The following is a 19,087-nucleotide window of genomic DNA, read 5'->3' on the forward strand; positions in this document are numbered from 1 at the left end:
ATTTTATATTGTTTCGTGAATAGGTATTTAAAATACTTTAAAATATAAAATCGACCACAAACAATCTTGAAATATTGATATTTAAAGATTCAACTTTTACACTATAGCCAAAAGTATGTGGACACCAATTCAAATGAGTGGATTTGGCTATTTCAGCCCTACCTGTTGCTGACAGGTGTATAAAATCGAGTACACAGCCATGCAATCTCCAAAGACAAACTTTGGCAGTAGAATGGAACGTACTGAAGAGCTCAGTGACTTTCAACGTGGCACCATCTGGCAACGTCGCCATCTGGCAGTCCGATGGATGACTGAGTTTGAAGGATGCCAGAAGAATTCTACCTGTCCCAATGCATAGTGCCAACTGTAAGGTCTGGTGGAGGATGAGTAATGGTCTGTGTCTGATTTTCATGGTTCGGGCTAGACCCTTAGTTCCAGTGAAGGGAAATCTTGAAGCTACAGCATACAATGACATTCAATAAATCTGTGCTTCCAACTTTGTGGCAACAGTTTGGGGAAGGCCCTTTCCTGTTTCAGCATGACAATGTCCTCATTCACAAAGCGAGGTCCATACAGAAATGGTTTGTCGAGATCAGCGTGGAAGAACTTGACTGGCCTGGAACACCGACTGCGAGCCAGGCCTAATCGCCCAACATCAGTGGCCGACCTCACGAATGCTCATGGCTGAATTGGAAGCAAGTCACCGCAGCAATGTTCCAACATCTAGTGAAAATCCATCCCAGAAGAGTGGAGGCTGTTATAGCAGCAAAGGGGGGACCATATTAATATGAATCCATATTAATGCCCTTGATTTTGGAATGAGACGAGCAGGTGTCCAATTCAGCCCAGTGATGGGTAACTTTACTAATCTAGGTGTACAAATAATACCGTACAAATCATGCGTTTTAAAAAGAGTCAAATTATTAATGTTAATTGCTTTATTTAAATGAGTTTAGCTTTTATTTACAAAATAATTTCAATATATAAACATATGTACATATCTTCCCTTATGAAAAAATAGTATTGGTGAAAAAAAAAAAAGAAGAAATCGACCGACCGACAAACTAGCCAATAAATAAACATCATAAATCTCTTAAACGTTCATGATGTGACTTGATTGTAATATAGTTCAACTAACGCTTTTGATCCAAAGAGGGGAAAATTTTGACCTTATGGAGTCACAAATATCCCAAGCAAGTACTTCAGTCACACACATTCCAAACCAAAGGAACCAGCCATCAACCCAGGGTTGGAGAAACATCCAAGTGTTCAAAGATATTCTCTTTAGGGTTGTGGCAGAACTTTTTTTCTTCTGAGGCGTCATATGAAATAATCAACATTTGGGCCCCCTGTTTAAAGAATACCTTACAAAATTTCTGCTGGATTGAAAGAAGTCTGACAGGGTGACTGCTGGGTCAGTCCAGGCTACTCCAGGTGAGTTCAGGCCAGGCTAGTCCAGATCAGTCCAGGCCAGGCTAGTCCAGGTCAATCCAATCCAGTCCAGGCAAGGTCAGTCCAGGTCAATCCAATCCAGGTCAGTCCAGTCCAGGTCAGTCAAGCAGTCTCTTCCTACTGTCGGTGTTTCTTGTGGTTGACCGCCTAGGGTGCTGGCTGAAGGGAGAGCGCTCCAAATCAAACTCCATCTTCTTCTGACAATGGGCTTCATCTAAAAGACAATCAGATGTACATTTCTTTACACATCACTTTGCCTTTTCTGAACTAAATGGCATATTTTAAAATTCCTAGCTGAGATATTACAAACAAAACAGTGGTTGTAGAATAATAAACATACATACAAGCAAATTAAGTCTGAGCATAATCTCACCTATAAAATTATGAGTTCTCTTGGTGGCAGAACCTGCCTTCCCCTTGAATAACATGGGCGACTGAGTGAGAGCTAGAATCCCACTGGCAGACACTGGCTTCCTCACCTTAGAGCTCGGGGGTGTTACCACTGCTGAAGATAATCAATCAAACCAACAAACAAAAAAATCAACTATTGCTAAATCAATAAACAGATGGAAAGTTCACCATTAGAGGAATCATATGAATAAATTAAATTAATAAAAAAATAAACTCACAGTGAACAGTTCCAGTGGCCAAGATGGAATCTTTATCTTTCAGAGGCTCGGCACCTTTAGCCTGCTGAACCTGGCTCTCCATCCAGTCCATGTCCTCCAGCTGGTCCAGAGGAGAGCCTGCTCTTTTACCAGGGGAGGGCCTGGTAACCTGGCTGGACGTGGGAGTCAGTAGTAGTGCGTCAGTCTCCTCCGTCTCCTTCAGTCTGTAGATACCCTCCAGCTCTGCCTCGTCCAATATCTCCAGCCCCTCTAGCAGGAGCTCCTCCTTCAGTCCCCGCTGCTTTCCGCCCACCACCCCAGGCCGAGCCCTCTTCTTGCGGGGCCAGCTGTTGAGGCTCTCTGGGGTGGACCTCCCCATGCTCTGGGGGGACGGCGTCAGGGGGATGAGCTCAGCTGTGCCCAAGGGGGACATGGTCCCTGCAGGGTAGCGCGTGGGGGTGTAGGACTGGCAGATGTACGTCTGGAAGCCCCCTTTCCCCGGAGTGCCCTTGGCGGGAGTGCCGTGGGTGCATAGCAATGGTGAGACGTGACCAGGGTCTCTGTGTTTGGAGCAGAGCGCAAGAGGGCTGTCCGTGTGGGGGAGGTTCATACGGTCAGTGGGAGTCTGAGACACTGCAGCCCCATCTCCGGCATTGAAAGAGTCCATGCGTTTTAACTTAAGCTTGGGCAGCCCCGACGCTTGCATCTCCAGCTCCACTTTGTATGTTAGGGGGTTTGGGGTGACGAGCTCCTTCTTGCGACTTGTGGGGGTTCCTGAAGTCCTGGGGGTGGAGAACCGACATGGTTCAGTGGAGTACCCCCAACGGACTGCCGCCTCCCTCTGCTGGCGGTCAGGGGTCTGGCGGAAACCGTAGCTTCTCCCAGGTTTACTGGTTTCTAAGGGTCTTGGCTGTTTGGTAGAGGCTTCGGTGAACTGGAAGACTTGGTCGGTCTTTGAGGGTTTCCTGGAGAAAGATATGTTCATCTTGAGGCCGTCAGTGATTTGGGTCATGACCACTTTGGCCTCGGAGATGTCGATGCTCTCGTCCTCGGAGGTGGTGCTGAACTGGGAAGAGTCAATCTGCTGGGAGCTGGCCTCCATCTCTCCCCCCAAGGCCTGGGAAGACGGCTCCCTCTCGTGGAAGTCTAACGGCACATTTAGGCTGGACACGGTGTCACTGGTTTCCTTACTCGTAAGATCCGTGCTTTCTTCTACAACAGTTAAGCTCCCATTGGACAGGGATATCAGATTCTGCCTGGTTTTAGCTTGCACACCCTGGCCAGAGCTAGTCCTGGTCAAATGTTTAGCTGAAGAGGCGGTGACAACTGTCGTTTTATTCAGTTGGGTTTTGACAGGAGTCTTTGGTGACGTTACGGACCGTGACAATCCTGAGGCCCTTTTCGTCGGTGTGCGCATGCCTTGGTGCAGAGGCATGGAGAGAGATTCTTCAACAGGGGTCCCTCCAGAGGGTGTGAGCATGCCGTGGGCAGGGCTCAGAGATTTCCTGGGGGTTGGGGTGGTGGGAGTGGGTGGGTGGTGAGGAGGTGGTGTGGAACCAGAAGAGGGGTGTTTCTGAGTACCATCAGGGAGGTCCTGCTCATCCTTAACAGGTGTGTTGAACTTTCCCATAAGCCGTTTGGAAGACCTCGGGCGTCCACTGTTCTCTGGCGTCACCTCAACGCCACCTGCGGCAGAATTTTCCGGAATCCTGGACAGAGACCCTCGGGGGGAAACTCTGTGCGATCTCTGTACTACTTTTTCTGGAGTTTTAGATATCGCCCGTTTGCTGCTAGGACTCTTAAGTGGACTGCAGAACTTGTCAGGTGTGTTCATCAACAGCCTTGGAGAGCGTCGGGTGGAAAGGTGAGGCGACTCAGGCACCTTGAAGGGTGTGTTAGTCTCCGCGACTCTAAGTTTCTGTGGAGATGGGGACCAGGTGACGTGCTTCCTGGGCGTTCTGGAGCAGGGTGGGCTCTGGAGCAGGCTAGGGCAGATGGGAGACAGACGCTCCAGTAATGTCTTGACCGGAGTCCTCAGGATACCCTTCAGAGGGCTCTCCTTTTGGGGCGTCTCCAGCACCAAGCTCCTCCTGGCTGGGGATCTGAAGGGGCTGCCCCTCAGGGCCATGCCACCCTGCCCGTGAGAGGGCCCTGCCATCTGGCTGTCTGTGACTGAGTAACTCTGGACCCTGGAGGACCTGAAGTTCTTAGGTGTTCTGGGGGTCTGAGGGCTTCTTGGTGTCTTGCTCCCTCTAGCAGACCTACGGTATCTACCAGGCGACTTTGTGGGAGTATTCTTTGGACTCTGAAAAGCAAAACCAATAAAGTATTTCCAATAAGTATCGCAAATTAAAACTCAGCATTGCTATTCTTTGCTTGGGAGAAGACAAATTGTGGAATACAGTGCATTTGGCAATTATTCAGACCCATTCACTTTTTCCACATTGTTACGTTACAGCCTTACTCTAAAATGGATTCAAAAAATAAAAATCTACACATAATACCAAAGCAAAAACTGTTTTGATACATTTATAAAAAATATGACATTTTACATAAGTATTAAGACCCTTCTTGGGTATGACGCTACAAGCTTGTATTTGGGGAGTTTCTCCCATTCTTCTCTGCAGATCCTCTCAAGCTCTGTCAGGTTTAGATGGGGAGCATCGCTGCACAGCTATTTTCAGGTCTCTCCAGAGATTTTCAAAATCGGGTTCAAGTCCGGGCTATGGCTGGGCCACGCAAGGACATTCAGAGACTTGTCCCAAAGCCATTCCTTCGTTGTCTTGGATGTGTGCTTTGGGTTGTTGTCCTGTTGGAAGGTGAACCATCGCCCCAGTCTGAGGTCCTCAGCGCTCTGGAGCAGGTTCATCACCAAGGATCTCTCTGTATTTCGTTCCGTTCACCTTTACCCTCGATACTGACTAATCTCCCAGTCCCTGCAGCTGAAAAACATCCCCACAGCATGATTCTGCCACCACCATGCTTCACCGTAGGTATGGTATTGGCCAGGTGATGAGCGGTGCCAGGCATTGGCATTCAGGCCAAATAGTTCAATCTTGGTTTCATCAGACCAGATAATCTTATTTCTCACAGTCAGAGTCCTTTAGGTGGCTTTTGGCAAACTCCAAGCGGGCTGTCATGTGCCTTTTACTGAAGAGTGGCTTATGTGTATTGTGTGTAGATTGATGAGGATTAAAAATATGTTTATATCCATTTTAGAGTAAGGCTGTAACGTAACAAAATAAGGAAAAAGTGAAGGGGTCTGAATACTTTCAGAATGCACTGCATGACAACTGACGAGGTTCAACGAGATTAAGTAGTTACCTGGAAGACATCAGAGTTAGACAACTGCCTCCAGCTGGACCTGGACTGTGTGGCTTCAAACAGAAGACGTACTGGAGACCGTACTGACCGCAGGTTTACCGCACCTACAGAAATTGAATGATCAATGATGTCAATGTGTGTCAGCTGAAAGACTCCACAGAATATTGAACGGTGGTAACTATATGGATACACCTGAAATAATGGTGTTTAGTCCACCTACCTATTTTGCTGTCACTGAGCGGGAGCTGAAAGGAGAGAGCTTTGTCCAGGTTGCGGGAACGAGGCTGGGAGCTCGAGTAGAAACTGGAATGTCTCCTGGCAAACTTCTCCAATCTTGGACTCCTCCTCAAGTCTGTTATAAATATAATTTCTCATGTCTTTTATATTGTCATTTTAAAACTATTAAAACCACTGATTATTTATCAACTTATACAATTGCATTGTTGATATGGTTGATATTAGAAACGTTTATGAGCATCTCAGAAATGTGCACAGGACATTGAGTGTTTCAAATACACTCTTAGCACCAGTCACTGACCTTCTAGGGGCTTCACTGGCGACTCCTCAACGATGCACTCGTCTGTCGGGACAGACCTCCTGACAAATCAAACAGACAGGACATTTCACTTATCCACTATCGTCCCCACGATGTACTGCTACCAATTCAGTTACAGTAATAGGCTCTCCAACGATGCAAGACTCCCCTTTTTCATATATGAATCAGAGTAAATGAATAACTCATATTAACTAATATTAATTTGTCAATCAAACACTAGTATACTATTTAATTCATACTAGTTAATATTAAAAGCATTCCCCCCCCCCCCTTGTAATCTCAATATCAAATCATTTCTGGGTAACAAAATAATTAGTTTACTGTGATTGTTTCAAATTAAAATGGTCAACAAGAAAAGAAAATGGCTTCTTAACAATTTCTCAAAACATAATTTTACTAGAAGTGGTCTGAGTGGAGAGGGGAAAACAAGTTGGCAGAGAGTTTTGAAACTCTTTCTTATTGGTTCATTAACTAATTTACCACCTGGTCTATGGACCCAGGCAGGCCAAAACTCCATCCCAACAAAACAGGTAGTCATTTCAGGCAGTCTTTTCCAACAGCTCTTACACTAAAAAGGCATTCTCATTTTTACAATATCAAGTAATTATTCCTACCTCATTGTGTGGAAATACACAAAAATATAAAACCCAACCTGCAACAATTTCAAAAAGTTTACTGAGTTAAAGTTTATATAAGGAAATCAGTCAATTGAAATACATTCATTAGGCCCTAATCTATGGATTTCACATGACAGGGGTAATACAAAAATGCATCTATTGGTTTCAGATACCTTTTTTTTAAAAAGGATCAGAAACCCAAGTCAGTATCTAGTTTGAGTAATTTGTCTCATGCAGCGTGACATCTGTCATATAGAGTTGATCAGGCTGTTGATTGTGGCGTTGACCCACTCCCTTTTCAAATGGCTGTAAGAAGTTGCTGGATATTTGCGGGAACCGGAAAACACGCGGTCGTACACTTCGATATGTCTGGTAAGGATACAGGCCATAGAAGAACTGGGACATTTTCAGCTTCTAGGAATTGTGTACAGATCCTTACGACATGGGGCTGTGAATTATCATGCTGAAACATGAGGTGATGGCGGCGGATGAACAGCAAGACCATGGGCCTCAGGATCTCGTCACGGTATCTCTGTGCATTCAAATTGGCATTGATAAAATGCTATTGTTTTCGTTGTCCGTAGTGTATGCCTGCCTGTACCATAAACAGCTCTGGTGGACATTGCTGCAGTCAGCATACCAATTGCACGCTCCCTCAATTTGAGACATCTGTGGCATAATACAGTCAGGTCAAGACCCTGGTGAGGACGACGAGCACACAGATGAGCTTCCCTTGAACCATTCCTGACAGTTTGTGCAGAAATTGGTTGTGCAAACCCACAGTTTCATCAGCTGTCCAGGTGGCTGGTCTCAGACAATGCCACAGGTGAAGAAGCCGGGTGTGGAAGTCCTGAGCTGGCGTGGTTACACGTGGTCTGTGGTTGGACGTACGGCTTATGGTAGAGAAATGAACATTTAAGTCTCTGGCATCAGCTCTGGTGGACATTCCTGCAGTCAGCATGCCAATTGCACACTCCCTCAAAACTTTAGACATCTGTGGCATTGTGTTGTGCTGTTTTGTCACACATTTTAGAGTGGCCCGTTATTGTCCTCAGCACAAGGTGCACCTGTGTAATGATCATGCCGTTTAATCAGCTTCTTGATATGCCACACCTGTCAGGTAGATGGATTATCTTGGCAAAGGAGAAATGCTCCCTAACAGGGACGTAAATACATTTGTGCACAAAATTTAAGAGAAGCTTTTTGTGCATATGGAACATTTCTGGGATCTTTTATTTCAGCTCATGAAACATGGGACCAACACTTTACATGTTGCCTTCATATTTTAGTTATATATAAATATCTTGTATAATCAGGATTTTAAGAAAACATGTTGGACTCACCTGCCCATCTGTTGCCTGTGCAGCAGACGGTTGGACACCTGCTTATGAAGGGGCGTCTCCGTCACCTTTTTGGTCAGGAGGGAATGTCGATCTGAAAGGGCAGATATCCTCTGTCAGTCCCAGGTGCTAACAAAACCTTTTAAGTTGTGTTACTAAGCTCTTGGAATGTTGAACTATCATGGAACTCAGTGTCGTTACCACCACCTTCTGTTGCCTGGGAGCCTTTACGCTTCAGTCCATCCATGGCTGAGACAGACCGACTCCTGGGCATCTTGGCCTTCTTGGAAGGGGACATAGTCTCCTGGTTGAACAAGTTCCTCCGGACCTTTGTGACCTCTGTAGACCAAATGAAGTGGTATTAACATTGGACAATTACAGCACAAGATGGCTGCCTGCCCTACAGGACACCTAGGGCGGGCCCAAGAAGATCATCAGGGACTCCAGCCACCTGAGCCACACCCTGTTCTCCCCGCTTCAATCACTCAAGTAGCGGGCAGTACAGGAGCATCATGACAAGAACTGTCAGACTGGCCAATAGCTTCTACCCTCAGACCATCAGGCTGCTGAATAGCCACCACTGCTACCAGTTCCAACCCACCACCCTCTCAACAGTCATTTACCTTACCTGCTGATTCCCCTATGGATATTCTAAGATTTTCACTGTACCCTGCAATCACACCTGCAACCCTGTTCATGTAACTATTAGACACTGAATCTGTGTGTATGAGACAAGGAGTTTGTTGATCTAACAGAGTTGGAGGAAATGACCTTGTGCAGCCTGCTTTGGGGGCGGTTCAGCGGCTGGTTTCTCCACAGCAACACAGAGCTTAGGCTTGGCCTGTTCATACGACAGAGAGAGAGAGATCAACATTTGGGTGATAAGTAAGTTCATACTGTACATCCATCCAGACAGGACTAACAAAAGATCAATATTACAAATTTGGATCTTTTGTTAGCCTATTTTATTGGACTTTACAGCTGTGGTAGAATTTTTTTTAATGTATCCCGTCTTAGCTCACCGCTCTGGTGGTCTTCCTGGGCACCTCGATCTGTAGACTCTGGGATGCTTCAGTCATGCTGCGATGGCGAGTCAGCCTCCCACTCCTCAAACACAACACGGGTTAGTTAAGGAGGGTTATATGAAAGTGTACTAACGGGTTAGTTAAGGAGGGTTAAATGAAAGTGTACTAACGGGTTAGTTAAAGAGGGTTATATGAAAGCGAACTAACAACAGACAACTTGGAACAGTCATTGTATCACATCCACACAGCTGCACCACAGCAGATAAAGCCTCCGGACCCAGGTAACTCACCTCCTCTTGCTGGCGGAGCGGTCGCGGAGCTCCTGTAGCCGCTCCCCGCTATCGGAGGCCATGCTGAGGGCCGTGGAGAGGGGAGGAGAGGAGGAGACGCTGTCCTTGGTCACGGACTCGTCGCTGAAGAAGTCCGAGGGCAACACGGCTGACAGGGCGGCGGGCAGCTGGGTTCCCAGGCTGTGGTATACGTCTGCTAGGACCCTAGGGATGGTCGTCAGGAACCTGACAGCCCATAACACCATTTATTCTAACTTTTTATAAACTGGGTGGTTCGAGCCCTGAATGCTGATAGGCTGACAGCCAGGGTATATGAGACCGTATACCACAGGTATGACAAAACATGTATTTTTAATGCTCTAATTACTTTATTGGTAACCAGTTTATAATAGCAATAAAGCACCTCGGGGGGTTTGTGGTATATGGCCTATATACTACGGCTAAGGGCTGTATCCAGGCACTCCTCGATGTGTCGTGATTAAGAACAGCCCTTAGCCGTAGTATATTGGCCATATACCACACCCCCTCGGGCCTTATTGCCTAACTTTATATAGAGCTATTTTTATTGTAACTTTATATAGAGCTATTTTCCTCATCTCCTTAATCTGGATTCAACCCCTAAAGTTGAGTCCGATTTCACAGAGAAGAAACTCACACAGGAAGGACCTCATCTTGCAGGAACTTGGCCAGGTACACCGGGTCTTTGGTTAGAGAGATGATCCTCAACATGTCAGCCACCTGGGAAGAGGGAAGGAGAAATCAAAGCCTGTCAAATGACTCTGTTTTGAACGGATTCAGGTAGGAGGAAGTAATATGATGGGTTGTGGAGGTGGCAACGATTAGTCATTTCCTACCTCCTCCACCGTCTGCTCCACATCCGGTGTGTCGGCCTGCTGCTCAGAGGGGAGGAGTCGGCACATCTCCAACCTGAGAACCGCCTGCAGCTGGCACCTTAGAGAGACATAGTGTTGGTAATTGGTCATGTTCAGTAGGGCAAACAGTAGTAAAACATTATGAAACCAAAAACAAAAATGAGCGTTTCTTATTGGAACAGCCCAGGTAGTCTGTTTCAGTCGGTTTGGCACTCGATGAAAGCAATCCTCTATTTAAATCACACTTTTCGGTGAAGACCATAAGTTACTGTTCAATATAATAATAATATTTTGAAACCAGGAGACTACTTTGTTTAACAGTCACTACTTACTCTCTGAGTTTGCTGTCGGCGTCAGGAGTGTTGCTGTAAAGCTGGCGGATGGACTTGCTGGACTTGAGCAGGTTCTGTTGGACGAACAGCCAGACCTGCCGGGCAGAGAGAAAGAGTGAAGTCAGACGTATTCCGACGAACATAAGGAAGTGGAACCCTTGTATTAAGGTTGGCCGATATCCGCATCTACATATCATCTAACTTGTTCAATATCGAGATAAATCAGTTTTAGTGCACGTGTAACCTTTATTCAATTAGGCAATTAAGTTAAGAACAAATTCTTATTTTACGACGAAGGCCTACCCCGGCGACGCAGGGCCAACTGTGCACCGCCCTATGGGACACCTAATCACGGCCCGGATGTGATACAGCCTGGATTCGAACAAGGGACTGTAAGTGGCACCTCTTTCACCGAGATGCAGTGCCTTAGACCACTATGCCACTCGGTAGCCCCATGATATACAATATCCTAATATTCTCCCAAACCTACCTTGCATTCACATTTTTTATCACGTCAAGTCAGGTATTACATCACATTAGCCGTTTATCACGTCAGGTATTACATCACATTAGCCGTTTATCAAGTCAGGTATTACATCACATTAGCCGTTTATCACGTCAGGTATTACATCACATTAGCCGTTTATCACGTCAAGTCAGGTATTACATCACATTAGCCGTTTATCACGTCAGGTATTACATCACATTAGCCGTTCATCAAGTCAGGTATTACATCACATTAGCCGTTTATCACGTCAGGTATTACATCACATTAGCCGTTCATCATGTCAGGTATTACATCACATTAGCCGTTTATCAAGTCAGGTATTACATCACATTAGCCGTTTATCACGTCAAGTCAGGTTTTACATCACATTAGCCGTTTATCAAGTCAGGTATTACATCACATTAGCCGTTTATCAAGTCAGGTATTACATCACATTAGCCGTTTATCAAGTCAGGTATTACATCACATTAGCCGTTTATCAAGTCAGGTATTACATCACATTAGCCGTTTATCAAGTCAGGTATTACATCACATTAGCCGTTCATCACATCAAGTCAGGTATTACATCACATTAGCTTGTTTACATCAAGGGAAGAAGAGATAGTAAGTGACCTTCAGGATTTTCAAACAGAACATGTCCACTAGGTATTTTCTTCTCTACGTCTTTCTTACCCACAGGTCTGGGTTGGGTCCCTGGAACGTCTTACCCCCGGGTCTGTCTTACCTTACCCCCGGGTCTGTCTTACCTTACCCCCGGGTCTGTCTTGCCTTACCCCCGGGTCTGTCTTGCCTTACCCCCGGGTCTGTCTTGCCTTACCCCCGGGTCTGTCTTGCCTTACCCCCGGGTCTGTCTTGCCTTACCCCCGGGTCTGTCTTGCCTTACCCCCGGGTCTGTCTTGCCTTACCCCCGGGTCTGTCTTGCCTTACCCCCGGGTCTGTCTTGCCTTACCCCCGGGTCTGTCTTGCCTTACCCCCGGGTCTGTCTTGCCTTACCCCCGGGTCTGTCTTGCCTTACCCCCGGGTCTGTCTTGTCTTACCCCCGGGTCTGTCTTGTCTTACCCCCGGGTCTGTCTTACCTCCGGGTCTGGGTTGGGCCTCAGGAACATCTTGACTGCAGAGAGGAGGTGCTGGGCCTCAGTGAGGAGGGAGGAGTCTCTCTCAGCCACCGTCTTCTCATAGCCGGCCTTCAGGTGGGACACCAGCTCGGCCTCGCTCTTGAAGTCTGACAGGAGAGTAGGCATGGAAGTTTGTGACAGTTATTAACTGGTGTGATGTTCAGTACATTCATTGAAGATAAACAGAAAGTACAGAGCTGGCATGATTTCCTATGCTACATAGAACACCAAGAACCAACTCTGTTCTACAACAGTAAAATGTTTTATTTGAATGCTTTGTAATATACCCATCTTCATTCCGCTGAGAATAGGCCTCTTATCAATCAATTGACCATTAAAAGCTGAATCTGAACCATTGAGACTATGGGTTAGCCCTTTGAGAGCAGAACACTTAAGATATATCCCTGTTGTTGTGGTGGGGGCCAGACAGACAAGACACTTACATTGGGCCAGACAGACAAGACACTTACGTTGGGCGTGGGGTCCAGTCTTGGCCCTGTTTCCTGAGCGTCTTTTCCCCAGCCTCTCCTGTCCCCTGCAGCCCTCGGACCCCGACGCCCCCACCTCAGTCTCTCCCGCCTGGCTTTTCTGGGCCTTGACATTCAGACGGGCCACGTTCAGCATCTGCAGTGAGCGGCTCATCGTCTTCATCTTCTGCCTCACTGGAGTGCGCTGGGCACCCCCTGCAGGCGGCAGGAGAATAGACAGACAATCAGCAGGGGAAGAACAACATGATAACAAGTGTCTCGTCATTGTAGGTTATGAGCTGCTACCCCGATGGCGTATCACAGAAGAATCGAAAGCCATCTGTTCACACGAGAAGCTCACTGCTTAGTACAAAATAATATAGAGACATTTCTAAAATACAAACAGAAGTCACTGACAATTGGGGGAGGGAGAGTGGGGGGAGAGATATGAGTGGGGGGGGGATATGCAGTCAGTAGGGTCTGAGGCGTTTCCTTACGTTTCTTCCCAGTCTTGTCACTGTGGGACTGGGAGGTCATTCTCTGGTAGAGTTCTGCCAGGCTGATGACCAAGTCCTGCTGAGGGCCCGACAGCTCCTCTTCCTGACCCTCGGTTTCACCCTCTGGCACCGCATGGAGCAGCCTGGACACACACGGACATGGAGATAGTCAACAATAGGTTAAAGGTCATGATAAAGCAGTTCAGCTACATCTTTTATATACGTGTAAGAAAGACACTAACCACCGGGAAATTGTTATTTGGCCCTAGATCTATGTATTTAAAAGTTAGGCGACAGTGTTCTAATGACATATTTAATATTAAGAAATTGTGATGTTTCAAATACACATAATTACAGACATAACGGTAAAAAGGGCAAATCATACCTCATTGACTCCATTAAGTGGGAGCTGACTCCTGATTGGTCTGCGTGCGGGAACCAGCCCTCCACCAGCCCAGCGGTCAGAGGGCTGGACCAATGGCTGAGCTCCTGCTGTGCCCAGTCAGGAACCTGGTGCTCAACTCGAGGAGCTGTGGAGGAAGGACAGTCTGTTACGATAACACTGCACCAATAAACTAATAGAGTGAATCATTTTCTGGAGATCTGTAATTTAATTGAAAACTCAATTTGAAATAAAAGGTAAGAAAAGTCAGACAATTAAAGTGACAGCAATGCCACAGAAGCAATGTGGAGCTATCGCTCAGACCCTACCGGTGCCGCGAGTCGTCTCAGACCCTACCGTCGCCGCGAGTCGTCTCAGACCCTACCGTCGCCGCGAGTCGTCTCAGACCCTACCGTCGCCGCGAGTCGTCTCAGACCCTACAGTAACCGCGAGTCGTCTCAGACCCTACAGTAACCGCGAGTCGTCTCAGACCCTACAGTGACCGCGAGTCGTCTCAGACCCTACAGTGACCGCGAGTCGTCTCAGACCCTACGGTAACTAAGTCGCTAGTCGTCTCAGACCCTACTGTAACTAAGTCGCTAGTCATCTCAGACCCTACTGTAACTACTAGCCGCGAATCGTCTCAGACCCTACAGTCACCGCAAGTCTTCTCAGATCCTACGGTAAACGCGAGTCGTCTCAGACCCTACGGTAAACACGAGTCGTCTCAGACCCTACGGTAAACGCGAGTCGTCTCAGACCCTACGGTAAACGTGAGTCGTCTCAGACCCTACGGTAAACGCGAGTCGTCTCAGACCCTACGGTAAACGCGAGTCGTCTCAGACCCTACCGTAAACGCGAGTCGTCTCAGACCCTACCGTAAACGCGAGTCGTCTCAGACCCTACCGTAAACGCGAGTCGTCTCAGACCCTACCGTAAACGCGAGTCGTCTCAGACCCTACCGTAAACGCGAGTCGTCTCAGACCCTACCGTAAACGCGAGTCGTCTCGGACCCTACCGTAAACGCGAGTCGTCTCAGACCCTACCGTAAACGCGAGTCGTCTCAGACCCTACCGTAAACGCGAGTCGTCTCAGACCCTACCGTAAACGCGAGTCGTCTCAGACCCTACCGTAACCACGAGTCGCAAGTCACCTCAGACCTTACTGTAACTACTAGTCATCTAGTCATCCCAGACCCTACTGTAACCACGAGTCGCAAGTCATCTCAGATATGTCGAGGCGTATAATAAAGACAGAGGAAACAGAGCCAATCATAACCTCCATCTCCCTCCATGATGTCATAGAACCCTCCCAGAACACTGCTGACTATCTCGGGCAGGTCTGAGGAGTTGTCCGCCGCTGCTGGTGCGATGATATCCATGGTCAGGGTGTGGTAGCCGGAAGCGACACTGGGCCGAAGGACGGTGAGCAAAGCCGTGAGGGCTGAGAGGGGAGACAGGAAGGCCGAGCACGGCAAGTCTCCTCCGTCACTCACCTCTGCAAACTGTGGAGACAACAAACTATTTATCAGCCCCAAAAACATTGATCATTTTGACATTACAGTAAAATAATAATTTTGATAGTTATTAGCCTGATCGGTTGGGAGCATCATGACCATTGTGGAGCGGACCACACAGCGGAGTGGACCACACAGCGGAGTGGACAACAAAGTGAAGTGGACCACACAGCGGATTGGACCACACAGCGGAGTTGAGTGGACAACACAGCGGACGGGACAACAGAGTGAAGTGGACAACAGAGTGGACAACAAAGCGGAGTGGACAACAGAGTGAAGTGGACAACACAGCGGAGTGGTCAAATGTTTGTTTCAGTTTAGATTAAACCCTCTCATTTCAAATTGAACACAACACACTGACAACTAAACCAGGAAGACAACAGTAGTTCTATGTCCGACACATTGTTGCCATATTGGGTGGTTTTATTCCCATTTGGAAAGTGTCAACAGAATCTGGCAACATTGGCGCTATGGTGTGGCTTTACCATGTGAAGAGCCTGGGCAGAGAGCTCCCTTAGTAGCTGTTGGAAGACAGCTTGGCCCTGGTCTGTGTGGTTGTTGATGGAACACTGCAGCACCCAGGACTCTGAGGATGCCTCTGTGAGGGAGTGGGCGTCCCAGCCCTGAAGGACCCCTTTCAGACACACCTCCACGGGGGCCGGGAGGAGCCTCTGTCTGAGGGCAACCGGCTCCAACGTCACCCTGCAGCTCTGTGAAGCATCACCTGAGTACATGACAAACAGCACACAGGGGAAAAACAGCATGTTGATGTGAAACCAGATGGTTGTACTCCTATATCAATGATGAATACTATTCACTACTACAAGATTTACAAGTGTGGCCTTTTATTGTGGTTTGGTTAACATGTGTAGGCATAATAGCTTTATGTCATGAGAGTTATCCAGTGACAGGGAGATTTTCCAAATGACAGTTCACGTCCATGCATCACAAACCTTGCCCCCATCTCAGGACTCCCCCCAGGACAGGAAACGCTAGGCGGTACAGTCGTTCTGAGGACAACAGGTATCCCATGCTAGAGTCGAGTGGAAAGGTCTCTCTCCCCAAAATGGCATCTGAAGGGGAGTCTACGGGGGACTGAACACTGGAGGGCTTGTGAGGACAGCAGAGGTTTAGCAGGGCGTCCATGGGGACGACTCTACCACCCATCTCCCTCAACATCTCAGAAAGCATATCTGAGCCCCAGTGCTCCTCACTTCTCATAACCTGGAATGAGAAAGACAGGTCCGCAAGTATTTTAACAGATTCCCAATTACATTTGTCCAGTTATTTGAAAGCAACTGTCACTATTTACCTGGACGTATGAAGTGCTGTCCACCCAGTGAAGGACAACTTGACGTTGGACCAACATTTCATGGAGTCCCTTGGGTAGGACACGGTCAGACATGTCTGTGTGACTGGCACCTACAGGGATTCCAGCGAGGGACACATATTCTCCTAAATCTGCCCTAGAGTGAGGACAGCTTGACAAGAGGAATAACACATTTCTCCCCAGGCTTGACAATTCATCCTCTGGAGAAAGAGGGCCTCCTTTACCTGCTCGACCTCTCCTGGGTCTCAATGTCAATTTGGTGGGAGAGGTGATATCTGGTCTGTCCCATTGGAAGTCCAACAAAGCTTCTTTCAATGCATTCTGTATGGAAGCAGCAGGGCTGGTGGGTTGATTCCTTGGCCGAGCCGAGATTGTCTTCACACTTGCATCGAACTTTAATTGAAACTCCACCTCGAAGTCTTCAAAAGTTTTGTCTCGTAGTTCTTTAAAATCAGAGCCCCTGGATATCAGGTTACCATTGCGTCCAGTTCTTGATTGACAGAATTTGTAACCCCATCGCACCTTCTCGAATCCATACTTATATCCAAAATGAAGCAGAATACGGAGAATGCCCTGCTTCAGTGGATGGTTTTTGACATTGACGTGTCCTGATGGCCGATAATCCACATCAATGACAAAAACTAAGTTATGCAAAGCCATAGCTGGAACGGAACACTTGCTCCATGTACACCAAGTAGATAGTAGTCACGAAGTTAGCAAATTTCTCAGCTGGTTGAACATGAACTGGCTAATGCTAACTTCAGATACAACAGTTGCTAACGTTAGTTAGCTTGCTAGCTTCTTGGCTCAAGCTAGCGAAACAAGCTTTGTTTACGATTTTTTGTTTGTTTACCATAAACCGGTTTAGGAATGAGCAGACGCCCGCAACAATATAGTTACGACGTGTTGAATAGCTAATTATTTAGACGCAAAATTGCCACACGTTTGTTTTTTGTTTTTATCATATTAAAACGTATCTACCATTATAGTTTTAAAGATTCGCCATTTTACAGCTCCTTCTCTCCTCAAACTCTTCGCGCCCCCGACTCGAAGCCCCTCCCTCTTTGCTGTGATTGGTAACATTGCACTCGATCGTATCTCATTCGCCCAATGTGAGTAGAATACTTGTCGATGATTTGCCACCACTGTCACAGTAATCTCCGATTGGATAACTATAACATCAATCATCTCTGTAAAATCTAAATACCCTATCAAAGTTCCGTAGTGTTTTTGAATGGGCTCCACGCTAATATCAAGTTCATGAAAATGAATTCATGAAAATAAATCAAATTAATTCATGAAAATATCATGTGAGTGCTTCAAATTCCTTAGTGTCCACATCAACAACAAACTAGATTGGTCCAAACACACCAGGACTGTCGTGAAGAGGGTACGACAAAGCCTATTCCCCATCAGGAAACTCAAAGGATTTGGCACGGGTCCTGAGATACTCAAAAGCTTCTACAGCTGCAACATCAAAAGCATCCTGTACGGCAATACTTATTTTCCACCATAATTTGCAAATAAATTCATTAAAAATCCTACAATGTGATTTTCTGGATTTCTTTTCTCATTTTGTCTGTCATAGTTGAAGTGTACCTATGATGAAAATGACAGGCCTCTCTCATCTTTTTAAGTGGGAGAACTTGCACAATTGGTGGCTGACTAAATACTTTTTTGCCCCACTGTATATACTGTACTCTATACCATCTACTGCATCTTGCCTATGCCGTTCTGTACCATCACTCATTCATATACTTTTATGTACATATTCTTCATCCCTTTACACTTGTGTGTATAAGGTAGTTGTTGTTGAACTGTTGGGTTAGATTACTCGTTGGTTATTACTGCATTGTCGGAACTAGAAGCACAAGCATTTCCCTACACTCGCATTAACATCTGCTAACCATGTGTATGTGACAAATAAAATTTGATTTGGATTTGATTTGCTGTAAAATATTCTCTCATAAGGCTGCCGAGTGGGTGTGGTATACGGACAATATTCCATGGCTAAGGGCTGTTCTTAACCATGACGCAAAGCGGAGTGCCTGCATACAGCTCTTTGCCGTGATATATTGGCCATATACCACCACTGTATGCTGCAGCATAAATTATGTAATATGCCAGGGAAATATGTACATACTGTTGCTAAGAAAGTAATACTAGGTGTATGTTGTGTAGTCAGCTATTAGTAGCCCATATGCCTCACCCTAATAAGTCGGTCTCTTTCCCCCTCATAACTTAGCCTACTGTTCTGACTTGGTGGTGCAGATGTAGTCTATAGCCTGTTTTAGAGAAATGTGATCATCTAATATTGTAAGAGGTGTCATTGTCTGCTTATATGCCCCCTTTATTTATCCTATTGTTCTGACCTGGTGTAAAGGGAGAAGAATACTGAAAGAACGGCCCATCTTCTGAATTCTGTCACTGTACATTACAAAAGTATTGACAAAAAAATTGCTATATTGACTACGTCCGTCTTAGCTCGCTCATGAATGTATTAATCTAAATTATGGATTGCCTCTTATCCGCTCATCATTCCCTTATGCCATAGTTTGTACATCTCAATGGGTTATAAGCCTATTACTCATATAGGTCTATTTCATTACTCTTATTCATCATTTCAGGAAATGTTGGAATTATTTAAGTATTTTGCATAATTTGTGTGTTATATTAAGCTCATGTGCTTTTCTTGAGGAGGAAGGGGTACGATATAATGTTGTTGGGTCTGTAACCATGTAGGCCAAAGAAAGGTCTCTTCCCATTCAAATATTTTTAATAGACATGTGATTCCAGTTGATATCGCGAGGGTTGTTTTGTTTACGCATGACGTATATTGTCTATAAAAGTGGATCT

At 46.3% G+C, this 19,087-nt stretch overlaps 1 protein-coding gene across 4 annotated transcripts; it reads right to left on the bottom strand.

The window, feature by feature from the left end:
• Positions 1–937: 937 nt before the first annotated feature.
• ticrr (TopBP1-interacting, checkpoint, and replication regulator) lies at positions 938–17,293 on the bottom strand. 4 transcript variants are annotated; one of them, XM_031833033.1, is made up of 22 exons: positions 16,214–17,293; positions 15,855–16,125; positions 15,387–15,625; positions 14,664–14,889; positions 13,389–13,533; positions 13,004–13,146; positions 12,510–12,722; positions 12,001–12,146; positions 10,417–10,511; positions 10,067–10,163; positions 9,868–9,950; positions 9,213–9,437; positions 8,920–9,004; positions 8,669–8,738; positions 8,099–8,236; positions 7,901–7,991; positions 5,923–5,981; positions 5,605–5,736; positions 5,385–5,488; positions 2,082–4,365; positions 1,826–1,954; positions 938–1,666 (listed from the first exon to the last, which is right to left on the bottom strand). In XM_031833033.1, the coding sequence occupies exons 1-22, from the start codon at positions 16,889–16,891 to the stop codon at positions 1,551–1,553; spliced, it is 5,769 nt and encodes a 1,922-aa protein (XP_031688893.1). In that variant the 5' UTR covers positions 16,892–17,293; the 3' UTR covers positions 938–1,550. The 4 variants fall into 4 exon arrangements, with proteins under 4 accessions (XP_031688893.1, XP_031688892.1, XP_020347827.1 ...); XM_031833032.1 differs by having other exon boundaries at positions 1,826–1,957; positions 8,920–9,001; positions 16,214–17,292; XM_020492238.2 differs by having other exon boundaries at positions 1,826–1,957; positions 8,105–8,236; positions 16,214–17,292.
• Positions 17,294–19,087: the final 1,794 nt, after the last annotated feature.

Source organism: Oncorhynchus kisutch, linkage group LG10 (genome assembly GCF_002021735.2).
Source record: "Oncorhynchus kisutch isolate 150728-3 linkage group LG10, Okis_V2, whole genome shotgun sequence".
In the NCBI taxonomy this organism is placed as follows: Eukaryota; Metazoa; Chordata; class Actinopteri; order Salmoniformes; family Salmonidae; genus Oncorhynchus; species Oncorhynchus kisutch.